This window comes from Miniopterus schreibersii (assembly GCF_964146895.1).
Source record: "Miniopterus schreibersii genome assembly, chromosome: 11".
NCBI lineage: Eukaryota > Metazoa > Chordata > Mammalia > Chiroptera > Miniopteridae > Miniopterus > Miniopterus schreibersii.
The window spans coordinates 55,891,714-55,911,899 of NC_138111.1; the positions used below are offsets into that span (position 1 = coordinate 55,891,714).

At 37.9% G+C, this 20,186-nt stretch overlaps 1 protein-coding gene across 2 annotated transcripts in view; it reads right to left on the reverse strand.

Moving 5' to 3' along the window:
• MLLT3 (MLLT3 super elongation complex subunit) overlaps window positions 1–20,186 on the reverse strand; it is a 232,642-nt gene that overhangs the window by 41,178 nt on the left and 171,278 nt on the right. For both annotated transcript variants that reach the window (XM_081150532.1, XM_081150533.1), the window contains exon 5: window positions 18,804–19,508. In XM_081150532.1, coding sequence (XP_081006658.1) covers window positions 18,804–19,508 — 705 coding nt within the window. The remainder of the gene's footprint in view (window positions 1–18,803; window positions 19,509–20,186) is intronic.

The following is a 20,186-nucleotide window of genomic DNA, read 5'->3' on the forward strand; positions in this document are numbered from 1 at the left end:
CCTGAGTTAGCGAGTTAACAGTTCGAGGAGTTGGGATGGGGGAAGGGCAGGTGAGGAAAACTGAATGATGGTAATTTAATTCAATACCCCTAACAGGCAAATTTGGGGTCCACAAAGAGGATGCCAGCTCCATGCCTAAGTATATAACTGTATCATCTGGAGGAAAGAACTCCTCTACCCAGTATGGAACCAGCAGCAACTTTCCTCTACCGTTGCGAGATAACACCTTGGCTGGGAGTTATCTTTATTCATTCACAAAGTGTTAGACATTGGTGGTAAAATAGACTTGTAATAAACATGGAAAGTGCTTTTAACTTTTTCTCAGAAAAGACAAGAAAAAAAGGAATAAAGTGTTAGGAAAAGAGTTTGGAGAAATAAGAGAAAAATATAGACAAAGTCTTGGCCTATTTAAAAAAACAACAACAAAAGAAAAACTATGCCCTAATTTTTTTCCAGGATAGGGGGATTTCAGTCCAAGGTGACCCATGTGAGAGAAAGCAGGTGGAATAAAGTTCCTACAAGAGTTATGAAAGGCCGTAATCTCCCCAAGAGTTCATTGGTCACCACCTGTGAAGCTAATAGTTGCAGGAACCTACCCATAGTGTCTCCCAAGGCAACAGATGGATCAAATGAATTAGTCAGTACCCCTCCCAATATGCTGGGCATAAAACCCTTTGGAGGGAAGGCGGTTAAGCAGTGCATCCTGCCGAAACGAACCTGACATCTGCTTAATCTTCTCCCTCGGACTCCAACACCATACTGGATATTTCAAATGGATAACAACGGGAAAGCTCCGTGTGGACTTCTCTTTCATTATTATTATTTCAAATGCTAAATGTTATCTACTTAAGGATCTTATCTTGGCTCCATGCCCTGGCAGAAGGCAAGATTTTTCTGCTAATAAGAGCCTGGAGGCTTTACAAGACCATGGGAGTTTTCAAAAATATTCCTACATATTCATAATAGTCAAATTAATAGATCTGATGCCAGATTGAAAGTGGCATTTTATGGGCAGCTTTAAAAGGTACTAATGGGGTAACTTTTAAAGCTACTTTAAAACATACAGCTACGAATCTAATGTAAAACTGTGTTCGCTGCCTTTTGATTTGGCTATGTGTTCAATATTCTGAAATGAACTAGCCAGAAAAAACATGGCAGTTTTCTCCCCTGAAAAGATATTTAGCATTCAATAAAGAAATTTAGGTTAAACACCTTTTAACTGTCCTCTATAACAATTAAAATATTTTCCTTTAACTTACTGACACGGTTCACAATCACACACAATGAAAGCAAAATGAATCTGTGTGGTATATTACGTGCCCTTAGATTGATTAAAAATGCTAGCCAGGTCTGAGTTTTTATAGGCTTTTGGCTGCTAAAAAGCCATCAGAAGTAGTGACAGCTGAGCAGTAGGTAAACAAAGTATAAGCAGCAATGATGTTGCGGGTTCAGTTCCAGGCCACCATAATAAAGTGAGTATCACAAAAAAGGGAGTCATAATCTTTTTGTGGGTGGAGGGTCTTGCCCTTAATTTGTAAAAAACGCAACATCTACGAAGTGCAATAAAGTATGAGCAATAAAATAAGGTATGTCTATAAAGAAAAGCCACTGCTAACTGTACATCAGGATCTTCTGACCGTGTGGTTAGGGCAGACATAGGCTTGTGTGAGAATAAAGAGTCCTCACCTTCAAAACTCACAATCCTAAAAAGGGACAAGAAGCATACTGGGCAAAACTTAACTAACACAGCCTGGCCGGCGTGGCTCAGTGGTTGAGTGTTGACCTATGATCCAGGAGATCCGGGTTTGATTCCCAGTCAGGGCATATATCCAGGTTGTGGGCTCAATTGCCCCAGGAGGGGGCGTGCAGGAGGCAGCTGATCAATGACACTCTCATCGTTGATGTTTCTATCTCTCTGTCTCCCTTCCTCTATCTGAAATCAATCAATCTACATATATATATATAAAAGTTAACTAACACATATGAACAAAGCATACATAATGGCAATTTCACATCAAAGCAGAATAAAATCTATCAACTAGAAGAATAAAATGCTTACTATAAACTATGTTTTCAGTACTTTTTTAGATAAAGTCATTTCTTTAACATCTTTTGAGCAGTATTTTAAAATTTGGGAAGTCTTTTACACATATAACCCTAACAACCCATAAGGTGAGCATTACCAAGAAGATCCCCGTTTTATTAAAAAGTGTGGAGGAGGGCTAGTTTAGAAATATTCCAATTTTACTAGCATTTACAGACTACCGAATACGTGTCAGGTACTTGTTTGCTAGTCATTTGCTAAATATTTTGTCCCAGATCACAAAGCTAGTACAACTGTCAGACCTGGGGCCTTTTCCCAGGTCTCAAGATTCTTTCTGGAACGCCTTTTTCACTTGGTTTATAAAAACATATGGTCTGCGTTCCATACCAAAATAGAAATAATATGCTTTTTCCTTGGTCCAACACACTAGGGTTACAAGCAGATGCCTGTGTCCAGAGGACATTTACATGAGCATACTAAGGCTAAAGAGAAATGTTGGTGGGTGTGGATGTTGCCAAAGTTGACTGAACCTGAAAACGTCAACTAGAAAACACTGTAAGAGGTGAGATATGAATAAGATTGCCATTGATAAAATGGAATAATGAGGAAAAGGAGAGATAATTGTAGCTGAAGTAAGGCTCATGCTAACTCAAGATCAAGGGGGAAAAGTACCAGAATCATGGGTGAGGAGCAGTCAAGATTTCTGGCTAGTGAGCATCTGTCAGGTGGAACAATCTAGAACTGGGGGGGTGAGGGGGGAGTACACACACACATACCCCTTAGATATTTTACTTTAAAGTTTATAAGTATACATTAATCAACAAATCTTTTGATGTAGGATCAAGGAGTTTTCTTTGAGAGAAGTCGGAAAAGTCTTTTAAATAAACCACATTCAATGCATTATCTATGATCACCATCTGTAAGCAAGAAGCCAGAGACTTGCATAGCTGTCAGAATGCAGAGTCCTTCTAGGTTCTTAGGATTTTTTCCCTTGCTGTTTTACACTAACTTGAGAACAATTTTTTTTTCCAGGGATTCCCCTTCAGGTTGCAACTTAGTTTTTCATAGAACCAATTACTTTTGGTGTACATTATTGGTTTATACAATTAATTTATGTAATTACAAGTAGAACAGACATAGGTTTGAAAACAACTGCATTGACTTTCTTGGTGAGTGTACCGTTCAACCCGTGTGAGCAGAAGTGCACAGGATGAGAGCACCCACCAGCAATGGGCAAGAGAGCATGTCTCAAAGAGGAATGGAGAGCAGCGATCAGCACACGCCGATTAGTTGAGCTTCTTTCAGCTGCTGACTGTGCAGGGCCTCAGAAGAGCTGTTCACGACCCACCAGCCTGCAAATTCCAACTTAGGGAATCCCCAGAACTAAAGACAGGAAGGAACCCATCAATTTATAAGTTTTAGGATGCTTTAATAAGGTTTCAAAGTACATGTGCTGGAGTGATATCTTCCCATAAGATAAGAGAAGATAGTGTGGTAACATTTTTCTTTCCAAAATGATGGCTGCTGTCTTCAGTTCATTTTTTCTCTTAATAGATTCCACCTCCCACAGTGATAAATTATACTTGGCTATAATTTTAGTTTTATAGTGTAATCATGATTCTTTTAAAATTACCCTTAGAAATGCCAGCAGCCTCCAATGAGTATAATTAAATATACATCTGAGTATAATTAAATATATATTTGAAAACTGACTAATCTGATAATTCTTTAGGGGAACTAAATGCATCCCCACATCTTGTTTCTCTCAATATAAGTGTTATTGTTCAGTATAACTTTTTATTTTTTTATAATGCTTGTCCCTTGTGGTTAGAAACGTAAATCTTTTAACTATTTTTTCACTCATTCTTCCACATATACAATAAACATTTCATTGCATGATTGCAGAGACTCAAATGTGATGGTTTAATAAGTAACAACCAAATTAAGGTTATTAATTGAAAACTAACCTGTTATGACAATTATGCAACCTGAGGAAATAGAAGAGGGAAAAATAGTTTCTTTTATACAATATGCACATGGTATTTTACCAGTTCCAATAATTTCAAGAGCAAATATAAACACTGGAGGAAATATAATCATATTTCATGATCACAGACAGCAAAAACAAGGTGGTCATATAACTTTCATGTTATCACGCCTCTGCACAGTCCCTATAGGAAACAGGGAGGCAGAAATTTCTTTCACTTCAACATCCTGTTATTGAAATTTCTCTGAAAACTATTTGCTTTTTTAAAATACAGAAGCAAATGTTTGGGATTTTAGACTCTCACATTCCTCTGCTGTCTCAATAAAAGATTAATTTGTGGTTCTTGCCTCCCCTTTTGTTATTTTTGTGGTTTAATACTCTACATAGTACAGTAAGTTTAAAAAAAATCTCGGGTTGTTTTGTGGGAGTTTCAATAGCTTCACACTCCTTGGCTAGCTCATGTCGTCTAACACAAACGCAAGGGCTACAGAGGCAGGTAAAGCGCAATCCGATGTGTACAACTTGCCCACTTTGGCCACCAGTTTAACCACGAATTTATCTGTACAAGGGTGGCTTATGCCCTTAACTGTGTGCTTCTGAGAGGGCCAAGACCTATCTTGTTTATACAGTGAGCTCTCCCACTCCTTTTGCCCTGTCTACTCTAGGTGAGGGGCCAGAAATCACATTTCCATATCATTCAGATATATTTATAGTTGAGACTCCTTAGGACACAAGACTCCTCAACTATAAAGACATACCTTAGTTAAGAGGAATCTTAACTATAAATACATAAATACACATATATAAATATAAATACACCTTTGCACTATTTAAACATTTGTTGAGCATCAATTAAGTGCCAGGCATAGTGCAAAAAGCAGAGAAATCATAATTTCTCATATTTAAGAGATGTAATTAAGAGGCAATGTCTTATCTGCCCTGAAAATATCCCACTGATCAGGAGAAAAACACTTTAACATGAGAATAACAACTATAAACAACATATGCATGAACTGTTAATGGAGGGAGCACAAAGAGGTGGCGTTAAGGTGGGGCAGATTATGTAGAAAAGCTTCAAAGAAAAAGTGACATTAACCAGGTCTTAAAGGACCAAGGGTACTTCACCAGGGCACAAAATGGCATTAAATGATCAAGGAACCAAAGTTTGCTAGTATTCTAGGATCACTAAAGCAAAGGGAGAGTAAAGAAAGAGAGAGGAGAGTCAAGGTCAGATTAAAGAAGACTTAAAATAATACTTTAAAAAAATGGCCATTGTTGAAGGATGCTAGGGAACCAAACTCATCCTGAAAACTGCTAAAAAAAAAAGGGGGGGGGGCAGGGAGAAAATCATGCAAACTGTACTGTTGGTTAAACAAAAGGTAGAGGAGAAAGACTTTGTCTTTATAGGTGAATTCTGGCTCATAAATGAAGAAAAAACACCACCAACCCACAACTCCTAATGAATCGTGCATAGAGGTGCTGAGCATGAGTGGGTGCCAAGCGCGCGTGCGCGCGCACACACACACACACAATCACCTCACCTTACGGGCCTCCTGATGAAAGAACACAACTCTTCCCATGAAACAGTCTTGCCCCAAACCCAAACCCAAACCTAGCCCAAATCTGGCTATGTCTCTAATTTACAGAACATATACCACAAAGATTCTATCAGCAAAAGCCAAACTGAGAAATTCTATAAAACAATCTAGGTTTTTTTTACTTACATTTTTTAAGTTTTTAATTGATTTTGAGGGAGAGAGGAAAAAGACGGAGAAAGAGAGAGAAACATCAATGTGAGATCGAGACATCGACTGGCTACCTAATGAATGCCCCCCCCACCGGGGATTGAGCTGCGATCCTGGCATGTGCCCCTGACCTTGAAGTGAACCGGCAACCCTTAGATGCACAGGACAGGATGACACCCAACCAACTGAGTCATACCAGCCAGGGCTTTCCTTACACTTTTATGTGAAAAAAGAAAGATGAGGGAGACCCTATAAATCACAAATTTATAAGATATTTTTATAAACTGCAAGATGTGGATCTAATTTGGATTCTGATTCAAACTGTAAAAATGAGGAAAAAAAAATTATGACATATTGATTCTACTGGAAATTTGCCCAGAAATTTAATATGTTAATTTGTTCAGATATGATACTTCAGTTGTTTTTAAAAAGCTCTTATCTTTTAGAGATTCATAGTGAAATATCTATGTGTGAAATAATATGACGCCTTGAATTTTATTAAAAATTATATTGGGGGAAGAGTAGATGGTGCTATAGTTGAAACAAGATTGTCCATCAGTCAACAATTGCTGAAGCTGACTGATAGATAAATGGGGGGGTTCGTTATACTGTTCTGCATAATTTGTGTATATTTGAAATTCTCCATAATAAAAGATTACAAAAAGAAAAAAAGCAAGGCTAAAGAGAATTTGGTGTTTAGCCCATGTGGCATCTGAGGTTTTGTAACAATGAAATGCTTTATAAAAATGGCTACATGAAACATAATATTTTGAAAATGACCCATAACACCATTTTAACTAGTTGTTTCATATTCTTTGCATATTTCCTTCCAGAATTTATGTTTTCGATAGTTATACGGAGAAGGGCCTGGGAAAAAGAAGAGACAAGAATCAGGTAATAGGTGATTGTCCAGGGGAACATTATATAATAGAAAGGAGACTGGTGATGGCCAAGTTATGGGTGGTGGAAGATCAGCTGGCAAAGGAGACTGGCAGAGAGCGGGTGGAGAGATCAGGGCAGGTACAACAGAGTCAAAGAACAGAACAGACAAGCAAACCAAAGGTGGCAGAAAGGCAAAATCTAATGCTTAGAAAACGGTTTCTACGTTTAGAATCAGGAAGGCACTGATGACCTTTTCCAGTGCTTTTTAAAAAAAATTTATCTTTATTGTTGAAAATATTATAGATATCCCCCTTTTCTCCCACTGATCCCCTCTACCCAGCATCCACCCCCACCCACCACCCCAGGCGTTCTCCACACTATTGTCTACATCCATAGGTTATGCATATATGCGTATAAATTCTTTGATTAATCCCCCCTTCTTCTACACAGAGAAAGAAACCACCAACAAAATGAAAAGGGAGCCCACTGTATGGGGGAACATATTTGCCAATGATACATCTGATAAGGGGTTAATTTCCAAAATATATAAGGAACTCAAACAACTTAACAAAAAGAGGACAAACAATCCAATTTAAAAATGGGCAAAGGGCCTAAAATAGACACTTCTCCAAAGTGGACATACAGATGGCCAAGAGAAATTTGAAAAAATGCTCAAAGTCACTAATCATCAGAGAGATGCAAATTTAAACAATGAGATATCACCTCACACCTGTCAGAATGGCTACCATCCACAAATCATCAAATGACAAGTGCTGGCGAGGATGTGCTGGTGGGAATGCAGACTGGCGCAGCCACTATGGAAAACAGTATGGAGTTTCTTCAAAAAAAAAAAAAAAAAAGGAACTGCCATTTGACTCAGTGATCCCACTTCTAGGAATATATCCTTAGAAACCCGAAATGCCAGTGGTATTTTAAGAACAGTTTCCAAGCCCTGGCAGGTAGCTCAGTTGATCAGAGTGCTGTCCTGATATGCCAAAGTGGCTGGTACAATACCCGATCAGGACACATACAAGAAGCAACTAAGGAATGCATAAATAAGTAGAACAAATTGATGTTCCTCTTTCTCTCTCTCCTTGTCTTCCCCTCTCTCTCTCAAATCAATTTAAAAAAATAAATAAAAGAGTAGTTTCCGAGAGCAAAAGCCATACCACAGTGGTCGAGGGATAAGGGAGCTTTGAGATGTCTGTCAGTGAAGGGAAAGGAAATGAAGAAACTAGAGTCTGAAGAGCAACAGGGTTAATCGAAAAGTTGGAGGCAGGTGTGTGTGTGAGCAGCTGGCTGTGTGGTATGAAGGATGCCTCGGTACAGATGTAAAAAGACTAAAGGGAACAACTCAGGACAGAGGCAGACACTAAAGATACTGGCACCAAAGGAGTAGGATTCAGGTTTCATTTGTTAAGAATATCAGCTAGTCCAAGTAAAGGCTTCATTTATGTTGGAGATTTTTAAAGCTCTTTCCATGGTTTTATTAAGCAATATTAAGACTTTTGATTCGACAGATACCTCAATGTGTCATTTTCTGTTTTGCCTAATGATCCTCCCCACACACACATCCAAAATATATCAAGCCATGATTATTCTGCTTGGTAATTGCTCAGAGACAATCAAGGAGAACCAGAGCGCAAGGTCTATCAAATTTTTCACCAAATAATCTCTGCGATATCTACTGAGACTTACACCCTTACCCTCACATAGATGTCCCATGAGGCTTTCAGGTGCAGTTCTGCTGAGGCTGTGAAATATAAGGTTCATTCATTCAACAAAGGGGCACAGACTAAGAGGTGGGGCTAGGAGGTGACATGAGCCTTATGTCTAATGGGCATAACCAACTAATTAGGAGCCACTTTAAATGTTCAAGTGAGGAGAGTCTGGGAAGGGAATGAGGGACATGTGAAAGATTATAAACTGTTCCAATTGGAAATTATAAAGGCATACTAATTGGGGACCCGCATTCTATGGCCTTTTGGGGGGGCAATGAGAGCTCCATAATCTTGGGCAAATTGTAAGACTTGGTCTCAAGACCTCTGCAAAATGCAAGTTGTTAAAGGAAGTTTCTGAAGTCTTTCTGTTCTAAATATCCCATGATTTTCTCAATCATGAAGTAAATGCTGTATTAAAGACAGTTGTTCATGGTTTCCAAACTTGGTCTTAAATCTTTACAACAGTACATATTAAGGCCTTGAAAGGTTTTCTAAAGATAAAGAGAGACACCAGAGTTATTAATATGATGTGAACAAGGAAATGGGCAGCACAGGAGACAACACCTCTTTCCTTCAAACCTTAGTTTTTGGGGAGTGAACTATGAGACTCATTGGTCTTATTACACAAAACAAGGGGGAAGATGTATGGCTTACCTCTGAAAGGGGTAGGGACTTGTTGCAAGTTCTCCCTCTGAATGCTGCTGGACAATGAAGGCGGGTTTGATAAGGCAAGAGAAATGAGACTCTGCTCTAAGATTATCAGATAAGCTAGCACTTTCAAATGCCCCATCACAAGATCAGCAACAAGCCTGATGTTCACCTTTAATTAAAACAATCCTGCCCGGCCGGACGTGGCTCAGCCATTGAGCGTCGACCTGGGATTCAGGCGATGGGGGTTCGATTCCCGGTCAGGGCAATGCCCGGGTTGCGGGCTCAATCAATGACTCTCTCATCATTGATGTTTCTATCTCTCTCTCTCTCCCTCTCCTTTCCTTTCTCTGAAATCAATAAAGATATATATTTTTTAAAAAAAAAACAATCCTGGAAAATAATGAGGAAGGAGAGGAGACTTGAAAATACGGTGAACACTATAATACTGAAAATGTGTCAGGTCATCTTTGAATAGAATTTGTCAGATAAACAGTTTAAACTAGGGTGGACTTTCAGCAAGACTCTGCTTTGAGTCCCAGTTTGATGTAAGGCTAGGCCAAATGGAAAATGACATTTTAGAAACATGTGCAGGAATCAAAAACTATACTGTGGCCATGGATTATAAATTGCTAAATTCCTGGACAGCAGCTTTGTCTCTTGATTTTTAGAAGAATACCTACCAACATCAGGTCTTCACAGAATACAAAACATAAATTACTGAACAAAAAGATGTCTTTGTCTGTGACATAATTAATATTGTTGCTTGAACTAAAACCCAAGGGACAGTTAGCATCTATAATCTCATCATTAGCATTAAATGGTCTTAGACCGTGGCTCCAGAATCACTCCTCCTAGGCCCAGGAAGGTAATTTATTAGCCAGGTATGGCTACATGCCAGGTCAAGGGAGCCCTACCTTCCTTCCTTACAGCCTTCATGAGTATGATCTTCAGATAATGCAATACAGTAGATGGAAGTTCTTATAATAATACTGGCCATGTCCTTGCCCCTAGTATGAGGTACATGAAACACCCTAATAAGACAGTGCATTGGCAAACAAATGCCCTTGGCTAGACTCTAAAGTACTACAGCTTTTTAATACATTCTGAAATTCTGCTTCTTAGAAAATGACACTGAGACATATGGAGCATGATTGATCAGCATTTTGGATATCACGGCCAGGTCTCCTTGCACCAATAATTCATAGTCAAGTATCCACCTTTTGAGGCTACCTCTTATTTCTTATTTTCCTCCTTTCACTGAACTGTGGTACCATTACCAGAGGAAGCCAGATGTTGAGAAAGTTAATGTTGCTAATTAGATTTTTCTTGAAAAGGTTTAATCAGTACCACAGTGGTTTGAATTTGATGTGATTTATCTCTTAAGGAGGTGTAATCGGTGTTATGGTACAAAAAAGCATGGGCTTTGGCATTCATCAGACCTGGATTCAAATTCTGGCTCTCCCACTTCCACGTCAGTCAGATGAAAACAAAAACTCTCTTACACATTGTCCAGATTACGTAAGAGACAGAGAGTAAAAGGGTCCAGAACAATCCCAGCGTGGAGTAGAGTTCAATAAGCCTCCCTTCATTCCTGACAAACTAGTTAGATAACTGAAGGGCTTCATTTATAGGATCTCTCTTCAATTTCAGTCAGGACAGTACAGTCTTGTCTGCATTTGCCATCAGTTCATTTTTTTCAAGTTGCTTCTTCCAATCAAGGACCCTTCCTGCTGTCCACTCAGCCCTTATCTACACTAATTCACGCCTCCCTTTTCAAAGCTCAGCCTAATTTTGTGCCATCTGTACCACCTAATACAGGGTTTATATACAGGAGTACCTACCACAAAAATGTTATCAAATGTTACTGAACATCATTCACGTAATCAAAGAATACTAATTACAAACACATTTAGAAGGAAACACTGGTAGTTACTCAAGTGACATGATGGTTTATCATATTTTAAAAAAATAGAAGGACCACAAAATAAACCAAGGGTAAGCAATTTAATTAAAAAAACAAAAAATGATACTATGATTCTAAGCACTAAGGCCTCAAACCAGGATATGTAAGACCTCACACATACATTTTCTTTCCATGACTGAGAAAGGCAAGAAAATTTCCTTTTCTCTGTGTCACCAACTCTAAAATACTTCTCCCTAGTCGAGCACCGCCCCCCCAACCCCATCCTCTATGTCTTCTAAACTCAAAGGCAAAGTCTGTTGTCGCCACTTTAATAAATGCTTTTCCATTTTCTCCTGCCTAATAGAAGGATCTTTGACTTTATCTGGGAATATCTCACTGTGCAGTCACCTTTGGTGACCCAAAGAAGCCTGTAAGGGGTGATTTTTCTTTGTGGACCTTGACACTGCCTTGAAAGTTTACAGTCATAAATTGTTACCCACTGAGAACAATTTCTCAAACTTGGTTAAATAATTACATAGACACCAAAAGAAAACCACCCTCTACTTACATCATTGCATTATCTTGTCTCCTAATTCAAAGAACGCACACCTACATTTTGAATACTCTAGAGATGGTAAAAAAAATAAAATTACAAAATGTAACTAGAAGATTCAAAAAGCGGGAATCTTCAAACTGGAGGACACCATTTGTTATTTGGTGGCACCTTCTGGGAAAGCTCGATATTGCAGCTCAGCTCTGTTAAACATAAATTCCCATGCAAAACCAAGTGGAAAAAATTCTGGGAGCAGGGAAATAGTGCTGATGATATATTATAACAATGTGAAATCCAGACCCATGAGGGTCTGTTTTATTTTAAGCAAGTATGTATGAGAAGTTAGAGGTTCCTGGATGTTTCACAGCTCTTCCCTCAATTCTGGCTGTGGATGCCAAATCCACCTATGACAAAAACCCATCACCTCCTGAATGAAGGCTGTATGTAAAGCCCACACCAAGAGGTAGGTCAGAGCAATATGATTTACAAATGGGACAGGAACATATCAAAGGCTTTCTTGGTAGTGATGCCAACTATAAGATGAATTCATGGGAAAATAAAATTTGTTTCACCCCAAAACTCCTCCTGAGGGCATTCCCTACTTTTAAACATGGCAACCATGGGCATGTTTCTTAATTTTTGAGCCTCAGTGTCCCCATCTATAAAATGGGGATAATAATATTACCTATTTCATAGAGTTGTTTCATGGGTTAGATGCGTTAAAACAAATCAAGTGCTTAGAATGGTGACTAGCACATAGAAAGCACTCAAGGAAAGTTTAGCTACAGCTGTAAGGTATCTCCATGGGATGGTAAAGCTAGTTGTGCAAAATCATGTTGAGTTACATGATTTAGACTTTGTGTCTAAAGATGACAGATGGGACAATGACATAAAGATCATGGGCCCTAGACTAAGAAACAATAATGTACTGAATAGGCAACGCAGCTCTCTTGCGGGAGGCTCATGGAATTTATTGAGAAACAATCCAATACAAAGTAAGTGAAAATGCCAGATTTGGGCAATTATTGATGACAACCAACCTATGCAATGTTAGGGCCCTCTGTCTATTCATGACCCTCGGCTACCTAACACTTCTAAGGAATTACTTAATTTAAAAACAGAAACCATTTGGGCTTAGTATGGTATCCAAACAAGGAAGAGAAAACCTTCTAACTCTGATTTGTTTTGTTTTAAAAAAATCTCCCTTTTAACTGCTTCAAATCTTTTTTTGAAATTAGCCAGGAATGTGGCTGAATAAATGAACAGTTGATTGGTTTGACTGCATGACCTTCTTCTGATTACATCTAACACACAAAACAAACAAAAACAAGGTCAGGTGAAATTTCTCCATGCACCCAACAAAGGTAACTTTCTTCCAACTGTTTTACTTAATGTTGCACACTGAGATGAATCTACCAGAGGGAGAATTGCAACTCTTCAGGTATTTTTACCTCCAGTTATAAAATACAAAGAACAGGAGTCCAGAATGAGGGCCCCCCCCAGGAGAGCCCGGCAGCCCTTTAATGAATGGCCTCTCCAGCTGCTCACTCACCGTACTTACAGACTTTACAGCTCTTGCATGTGCTGGAATTACAAGTCATTAAAAAGCCACTTTGAAAACACAATAAAGACCTTCTTCTCTGACTGCAACAACCTTCCATCATATAAAAACCTAAGGCCAATGCTTCAACAGCAGGACATTTACTGCCAGCTCCAGACAGTTTAAGCAGGGCAAGGAACAGGGTGGGGCGGGAGGAAATGAGGCACAACAAAAGAAGGGAAGTTTCTTTTTCTTTCTCCTTCCTTTTTTTCTTTTCAAAAGAAACTTCTGCAAAGGTGGTTTGAAGTCTTTGTCCTGTAACTGAACTACCACCTACTCTTGGGAAAAATGCTCCCATCTGATGAGATTTCGCATTTCTCCCTCAAAAAAATAGATTTTACCCAAGAAAGCACTTTGGTAAGCCAAAACTATCCAAAGACATGATTAAAATCTCATTTCTCACACTATAGACTGAAGGATGAAACATTTTACCAAACGTAACCTGCCCATTTTCAAGGAAAAATAATTAAAACTTTTAACTTCTGCACTTTTAAATTATGATTAAATTTCTACAAAGCAAGGCAAAAAAGTGTAGGCAATGATAAGGAATTTACTACCATACATGAATCCGACCATAAATGGTTATTTTAATTTTCTTTTACTGTTTTTTCCCTCCTGCTCTGCCATGAATACCAAACTTCCTCAAATCACAAAACAAGATCAACTCAACAGAGAAGCAGAGTTATATCAAAAACAAAAACTAGGAAATTACAGAAGTGAAAGACATCTGGGGTCTTTTTTTTATTGTCAATTAAAAGTTTAAACAGGTTAGCACAAACCACAATTACAAACTTTTGATTGATGTTGATACACTTAGATCCTTACCCTTTCCTAGCTCCTAGTCAATGCCTTCAGTAGTAAGAACAGTAATTTTCCGTAAGTGACCTCTACGGCCACAAAAAGATAAATTCCTAAACCAAAAACAGCTTCACTCTAATTGGAATTACCTAGGTTCTTGAATGCAAAATATTCTCAATGCTAACATTTATGTACATAGCAAAAACATGTTCTTACCATGTTTTCTGTATTTGCTAAATGCTCAGCTACTATAAAAAACAGTCCTTCTGCCTCCCAACCTGCCCTCCCCAAACCTCACCTCCTAAATTCTGTAAGGGAAATGTACTTACGGACTTCCATGTGACAATATTATATTTCTTTATAAAATGGGAAATATTTCAGGAATTACAAAATATATTTAAAAATTACTCTTTTGGTCATATTAATAGTAACCCAAAGGTAAGTCATTTCTTAGTATATCCTCTGTTAAGAGTAACAGTAATTAAAAGAAAAAACTACCAAGAACCTACTCGATGCAGTGATAGGTATGTTTTTATCCTTTATCTCATTTAATTAGAAAGCTAAAAGATCCTTGGAAACGTTGACTTAACTTTTAATTTAAAACTTAGAATCTTTGCAAGTAACAAGTGTTGACAAAGATGTGGACAAAAGGGAACCCTTGTGCACTGTTGTTGGGATTGTAAATTGGCATAGCCACTAAAGAAAACAGTACAAGGTTCTGTATAAAATTAAAAACACAACTACCATACAATTCACCAATTTCAGTTTTGAACATTTATCCAAAGAAAATGAAAACACTCATTTGAAAAGATATATGCATTCCTACTTCACGGAAGCATTATTTACAGCAGCCATGACATAGAAGCAACTTAGATATCCACTGATAGATGAATGAATAAAGAAGATGTGGTATATATATCTACAATGTAATATTATTCAGACATAGGAAAGAATGAAACTGAAATAAGGTATGTGGCAAAACCAACTGCAATTGATAACAGCTATAGGAATTGTCAACAAGGAAGTAAGATTTATGATATAAAATCCCCTCACTGTATTTATGGCTTAAAATTGGCAGAGACCAGCTCAATCCAACATGGTGACTAGGTAACCCCTAGTCTCATTATATACTCATTGTAATATATTAGTATGCTAAATGACACACCACACATTGCCATCATAGGAAACAGAAGGCCCATGTAAGGACAAAATATGGCCAACAGAGCTCCTCCGAGAAATTTCCACCCCATTCCCAAGAAGATCCTAAATATTCCTCCCTTTTATTGAATAACCTACACCCCCGCCCCCTATTAAATGCACCTCAATAAAGGAAGCAAATTCTGCTAACAGAAGGCTGCTCTGCCTGTGAAGTAGCCTCCTATCTGTTTCACCACGTCACTAATAAACTCACCTTCACTTTAAACTCTATGCTGGCTTGCGTTTGAATTCTTTCCTGCACAAAACCAAGAACCCACAGTGGGTGGTGAACCCTCATGTTCCCAGGCTCCCAGAATGCCTGCATCAAAGTCTCGCCATTTGAGACAACATGGATGGACGTAGAGGGTGTTTATGCTAAGTGAAATAAGTGAAAGACAGACAAATACTGTATCATTTCACTTATATGTGAAATCTAAAAAGACGGAACAAATAAAACAGATGCATAGATACAAAGAACAAACTGATAGTTGTGAGAGGGTTGGGTAGTGGTGAGATGGGCAAAAATGTGAAGGGGATTAAGAGGTACAAAGTTATAGTTATAAGATAAATAAGTCATGAGGATGTAATGTACAGCATCGGGAATACAGTCAATAATATCACAATAACTTTGTATGGTGATAGATGATTACTAGGCTTCTTGTGGTGATTACTTCATAAGGTATATAAATGTCAAATCACTGCTGTACACCTGAAACAATATATATTGTATATCAACTATTCTTTAATCAAAAAGAGGTCTAGCCCTGGCTAGGTGGCTCAGGTGGTTGGAGGGTCATCCCACACACCAAATAGGTGGCGGGTTCTACTCCCAGTCAGGGCACATGTATGGATTGCAGGTTAGAGCCCCAGTTGGGTGAGTATGGGAGGCAGCCAATCAATGTTTCTCTCTCACATCAATGTTTCTCTCTCTCAAAATCAATTAAAAAATATATCCTTGGGTGAGGATTTTTAAAAAAGAGCTTTACATTCCAGAATGAAATTTAAAAAAACAAAACAAACTTAGAGTCTTTGTCCTGTGTTTTTCCACAGGATATACGTAACACGTGCATATCAATATTGCTATCATATATCTCCTCAAGGCAAAATTCAGAGCAACATGACAGATATTCCAAGTACCTTTTCCCCTTTAAAATATATAAGCCACACACTTAAAAAAGGACAGGAGAATTCTGCAGTATTTTTGAATATCAAAAAATCTTTCAATGCTTTGGGTTATAAAGGTTTCCAGAAGCCAAATCATACATAACAATGGCTAACTCACATTTTTAGATCAGTGTACTAAGTGCTTTACTATTTAGATTGACTGTTTTCACAATAATCTTACAAAGTAAATACTATTTTAGTTGCCATTTCACAAAACACACACACACACAAAGCTGAGAAACAGAGAAGATTAAATCGTTTGCCCAAGATCACAGGTACAGGTGAGATTCAAAATACAGTCAGCCTGTCTCACACCAGAATGCAAACACCTAAATACTTCATTACTTGACTACCTATCTACCTAAGCACTTATCCACAAATAACTGATCCCACAAAAACCATGCAGGCAAACAAACCATGGATGAAGATTTTTAAAGGCATTGCTTTGAATAAATATACCAAGTTGAACATAAAGTCTGTGAAAAGAAAAGCCATACCTTATAAATCATATGTAAAAGAGAGGGCACCAGAGGCAAACAAAAACAAGGACACACAAAATCATCTAAAGAGAAAGATAATCTATGAAATTTTCATGTACTTTCATATGAAGCTTTAATACTGCTTTGTGAATGCCATTGGTCTTGTCATAAATCAGCAATCATTTGAGAAAGATGCCTTTAAGAATTTTGACCCTGACCAACTATAGGAAATGACCCACCTTCTGAAATAAAAATTTCACAAACCATTATTTACCCATACTAATTACAATGTATTCTGACTTTTTAAAAATACTGACAATGACATGTTAAATTGATTTCATGGCTCACCAGTGAATCACAACCCATAATTTAAAAACCTCTGTTCTAGAAGAATCGCAACATGTCAGAACAAAGTTGCTAAACTTGACAGTCTTGATAGACTAACCACACCCCAACTGCATCACTGAACATTTCAGGGTGATTTGAAATAGAAGTCAAACATACAAAAAAGTTAAAGGTAGCATCTGCCTTAGAACAAGTTTTGATTTAAAAGGAGGGGTAAAAAACAAAGGAGGAAAAATAAATGCTTGAAATATTGGAATAAACTTATTAGCACTCATCTCCATTTCAAGAACTATCACTATAAAGCCTTTACCAAACACTGGAATGAATTACTCAACCTCCAGTATTTTATATGCTACTCTGCTCCTAATAATGATCTTCTATTTAAATTTCAAGATTAGCTATAGAGTTGAGGGGAAGGAAGTGGTCTCTGGATGACCAGAGATCAGTACTGATGTCATGTCCTAACTCTAGCTGGCTTTCAACCCAAAACACAACAAACCCAGGAGAGATAATCTGCTACTAAAACCCCTTAACCCTTGCCAGCATTTGAACTAGGAACATTTGTGAAGTAACTCCGGGGAACAGAAAGAGAAGTAGTATTCTAAAATTGCCAGCAATTTTTAGCCAGACATTTTCCTTGACCATTGTCTAGAAATATTGACAAGCCAAAGTAAGGAGATTATTGGGACTGATCATGACTGATAAGTATTGGTAGAAGGTCAAAGTTAGAGAAAAAGGAAGTGTGAGGAAGAGAGAACTTCATAGTAAATAATGTTTCTATTCTATTTTCCAGAAATAGAATTGAATACTTTTAAATTACTAATAGTCCAGTCACTAAATGTAGGATTTCTTACACTGGTAGGTTAGAATAGATAACCTGAAAATCCCTTCCAACTCTGAGAAATCTGTAATTATAAGTTTAAATCTGAACATCAGGTAACATTTGGGGGAATACTGGATGGTCTTTTAGGTACCCACAAAAGGTAATCCCACTCATCGGAAAAAAACTTGTAATGAAGATCACAATAAAAGCATTACTACTCTGAGAAAACTAATAAGGAAAGTACAACTGTTGTACTTTTAAACCAGTGGTTATACAATGAAAAGAAAATTAAATATTTTTTATTATTTTTGACGGTTTTCAAAATACTGTCACTTGATTTCAGGAGCACATATATATGTTAAAATTTATCAAATTACATATGCATAGTATATTGTTATGTCAATTTTGCCTAGAAAATACTGTTTAAAAAATACTATCACTAGCTTTCCATTTACTTCAACAAATTACATCATTCCATTGATCAAAAAGATCAACATTATAGCTACACCCTAATATTTTCTAGGTTTCTTTTAAATGTATTGTCCTTTGTAGTCAACTTTTATTGTATTTTCCTTACTTCCCTAAATCAGCAATCACTGAAAAGCATAGTACCTAAGCTCTAATGACCATGTAAGTTTTTCTGCTGCAATTCGAATGACCCATTAGTCAATAAAGATATTGAATATATCTTTTCCTTAGCAACTTAAATCACAGCCTAAAACTCTGCAGATTTCTTAACGATTTCATGTCCTTCTTTCCATTAGTTAAAGAAATTCATTTCTAGGCACTTCCACACCGCCAGGCCGCGGTTCAACTGCCGTTTTCTTCCCTCACTCCTTATCCTGAAGCTATCGGAAATAAAAATCTGAAAACTCAGAAGGGAAAGGAGGGAAGCCAACAAGACTACTCACATCAGATTTAGAGGACATATTCTCCTCAGCGTCGGAATCGTTGGGATCCACGATGTCATCGAATGGCGGTAAAGTTGGTTTCTTCTTCTCTGACGTCTCACTCTCAATTTTGACCTTTCCCATCTTGACATGAGATTTGTCCTTTATCTGTTTTTTGTCAGCAGAACAAGTGAGAATCAGCGGTGGTGCGCTAGAAAAACTTTTAAATAAAGCCTCTGAGCTACTCTTTTTCCTTTTTTTGGCTGAGAGTTCTTCAGAATCTGAAATGGGGGGCCTTTTACTAGGAGCCTTCTTCTCTTGCTGTCCACTGGTGATAGTGAGTAAGTTACTGTCTGGTTTTGGCTCTTTTGACATGGGTTTCGGTTCCTTGAAGGCCATCTTAGGAACTATTTTTTCTTCTTTCAGTGGTTTATTTTCTTTGGGTTTCTTAGAGGATTCTTTGGAAGATTTGTTGTGATCCCTGGAAGGTTCTTTGAAGGCACTTTTATGTTCTCTGGAGTCTTTAGAAGGTTTTTCCTTGTGCTCCTTCATTAATTTGTGAGGCTTTGAAAAACTGGTGCTGCTGCTGCTGCTGCTGCTACTGCTGCTGCTGCTACTGCTGCTGCTGCTGCTGCTGCTGCTGCTGCTGCTACTGCTGCTGCTGCTGCTGCTGCTACAGCTGCTGCTGCTGCTACTGCTGCTGGTATGAACACTCCTGTTAGGGTCCTGCAAAAGGGGGAGAAGAAATGAGACTCAAAGCTGAATGGCAACAAAGAGTCAAAAGCCACTTTCCTTGCATTCCCTCTGCACGAAATGATCCCCTTTTCATTGCTCTCGAAGTAATTTTCATGGAAACCAACCACCACAGAGTAACAGGTGGAAACAGAGTGTGCGTGTGTGAGAAACATGGTGAACGAGGGCTACTACGGATCAAGGAATCTAATGAGCCACGCTGTTTCCTTAATCATGAGAAGCGTGGCATTCTAAACATTTCAATTCAACAAATGTTGACTAAATGCTTGTTCGGGAAGATACAAAGATGGATAACACATGGCCCCACTTTTTAAATTTTATTTATTTTTCAATTATAGTTGATGTACAACATTAGATTAGTTTCAGGTGTACAACCCAGTGATTACGCAATTATATGACTTAACAAAGTGATCACCCTGATAAATCTAGGATCCATCTGACACCATACATAGTTATTAGAATATTATTGACTATATTCCCTATGCTGTACTTTACATCTGCATGACTGTTCTGTAACCACCAATTTGTATTTCTTAATCCCTTCACTTTTTCCACCCATCCCCCAATAACCCTCCCCTCTGGCAATCATCAAAATGTTCTCTGTATCTGTAAGTCTGTTTCTGTTCTGCTTGTTCATTTGTTTTGCTTTTT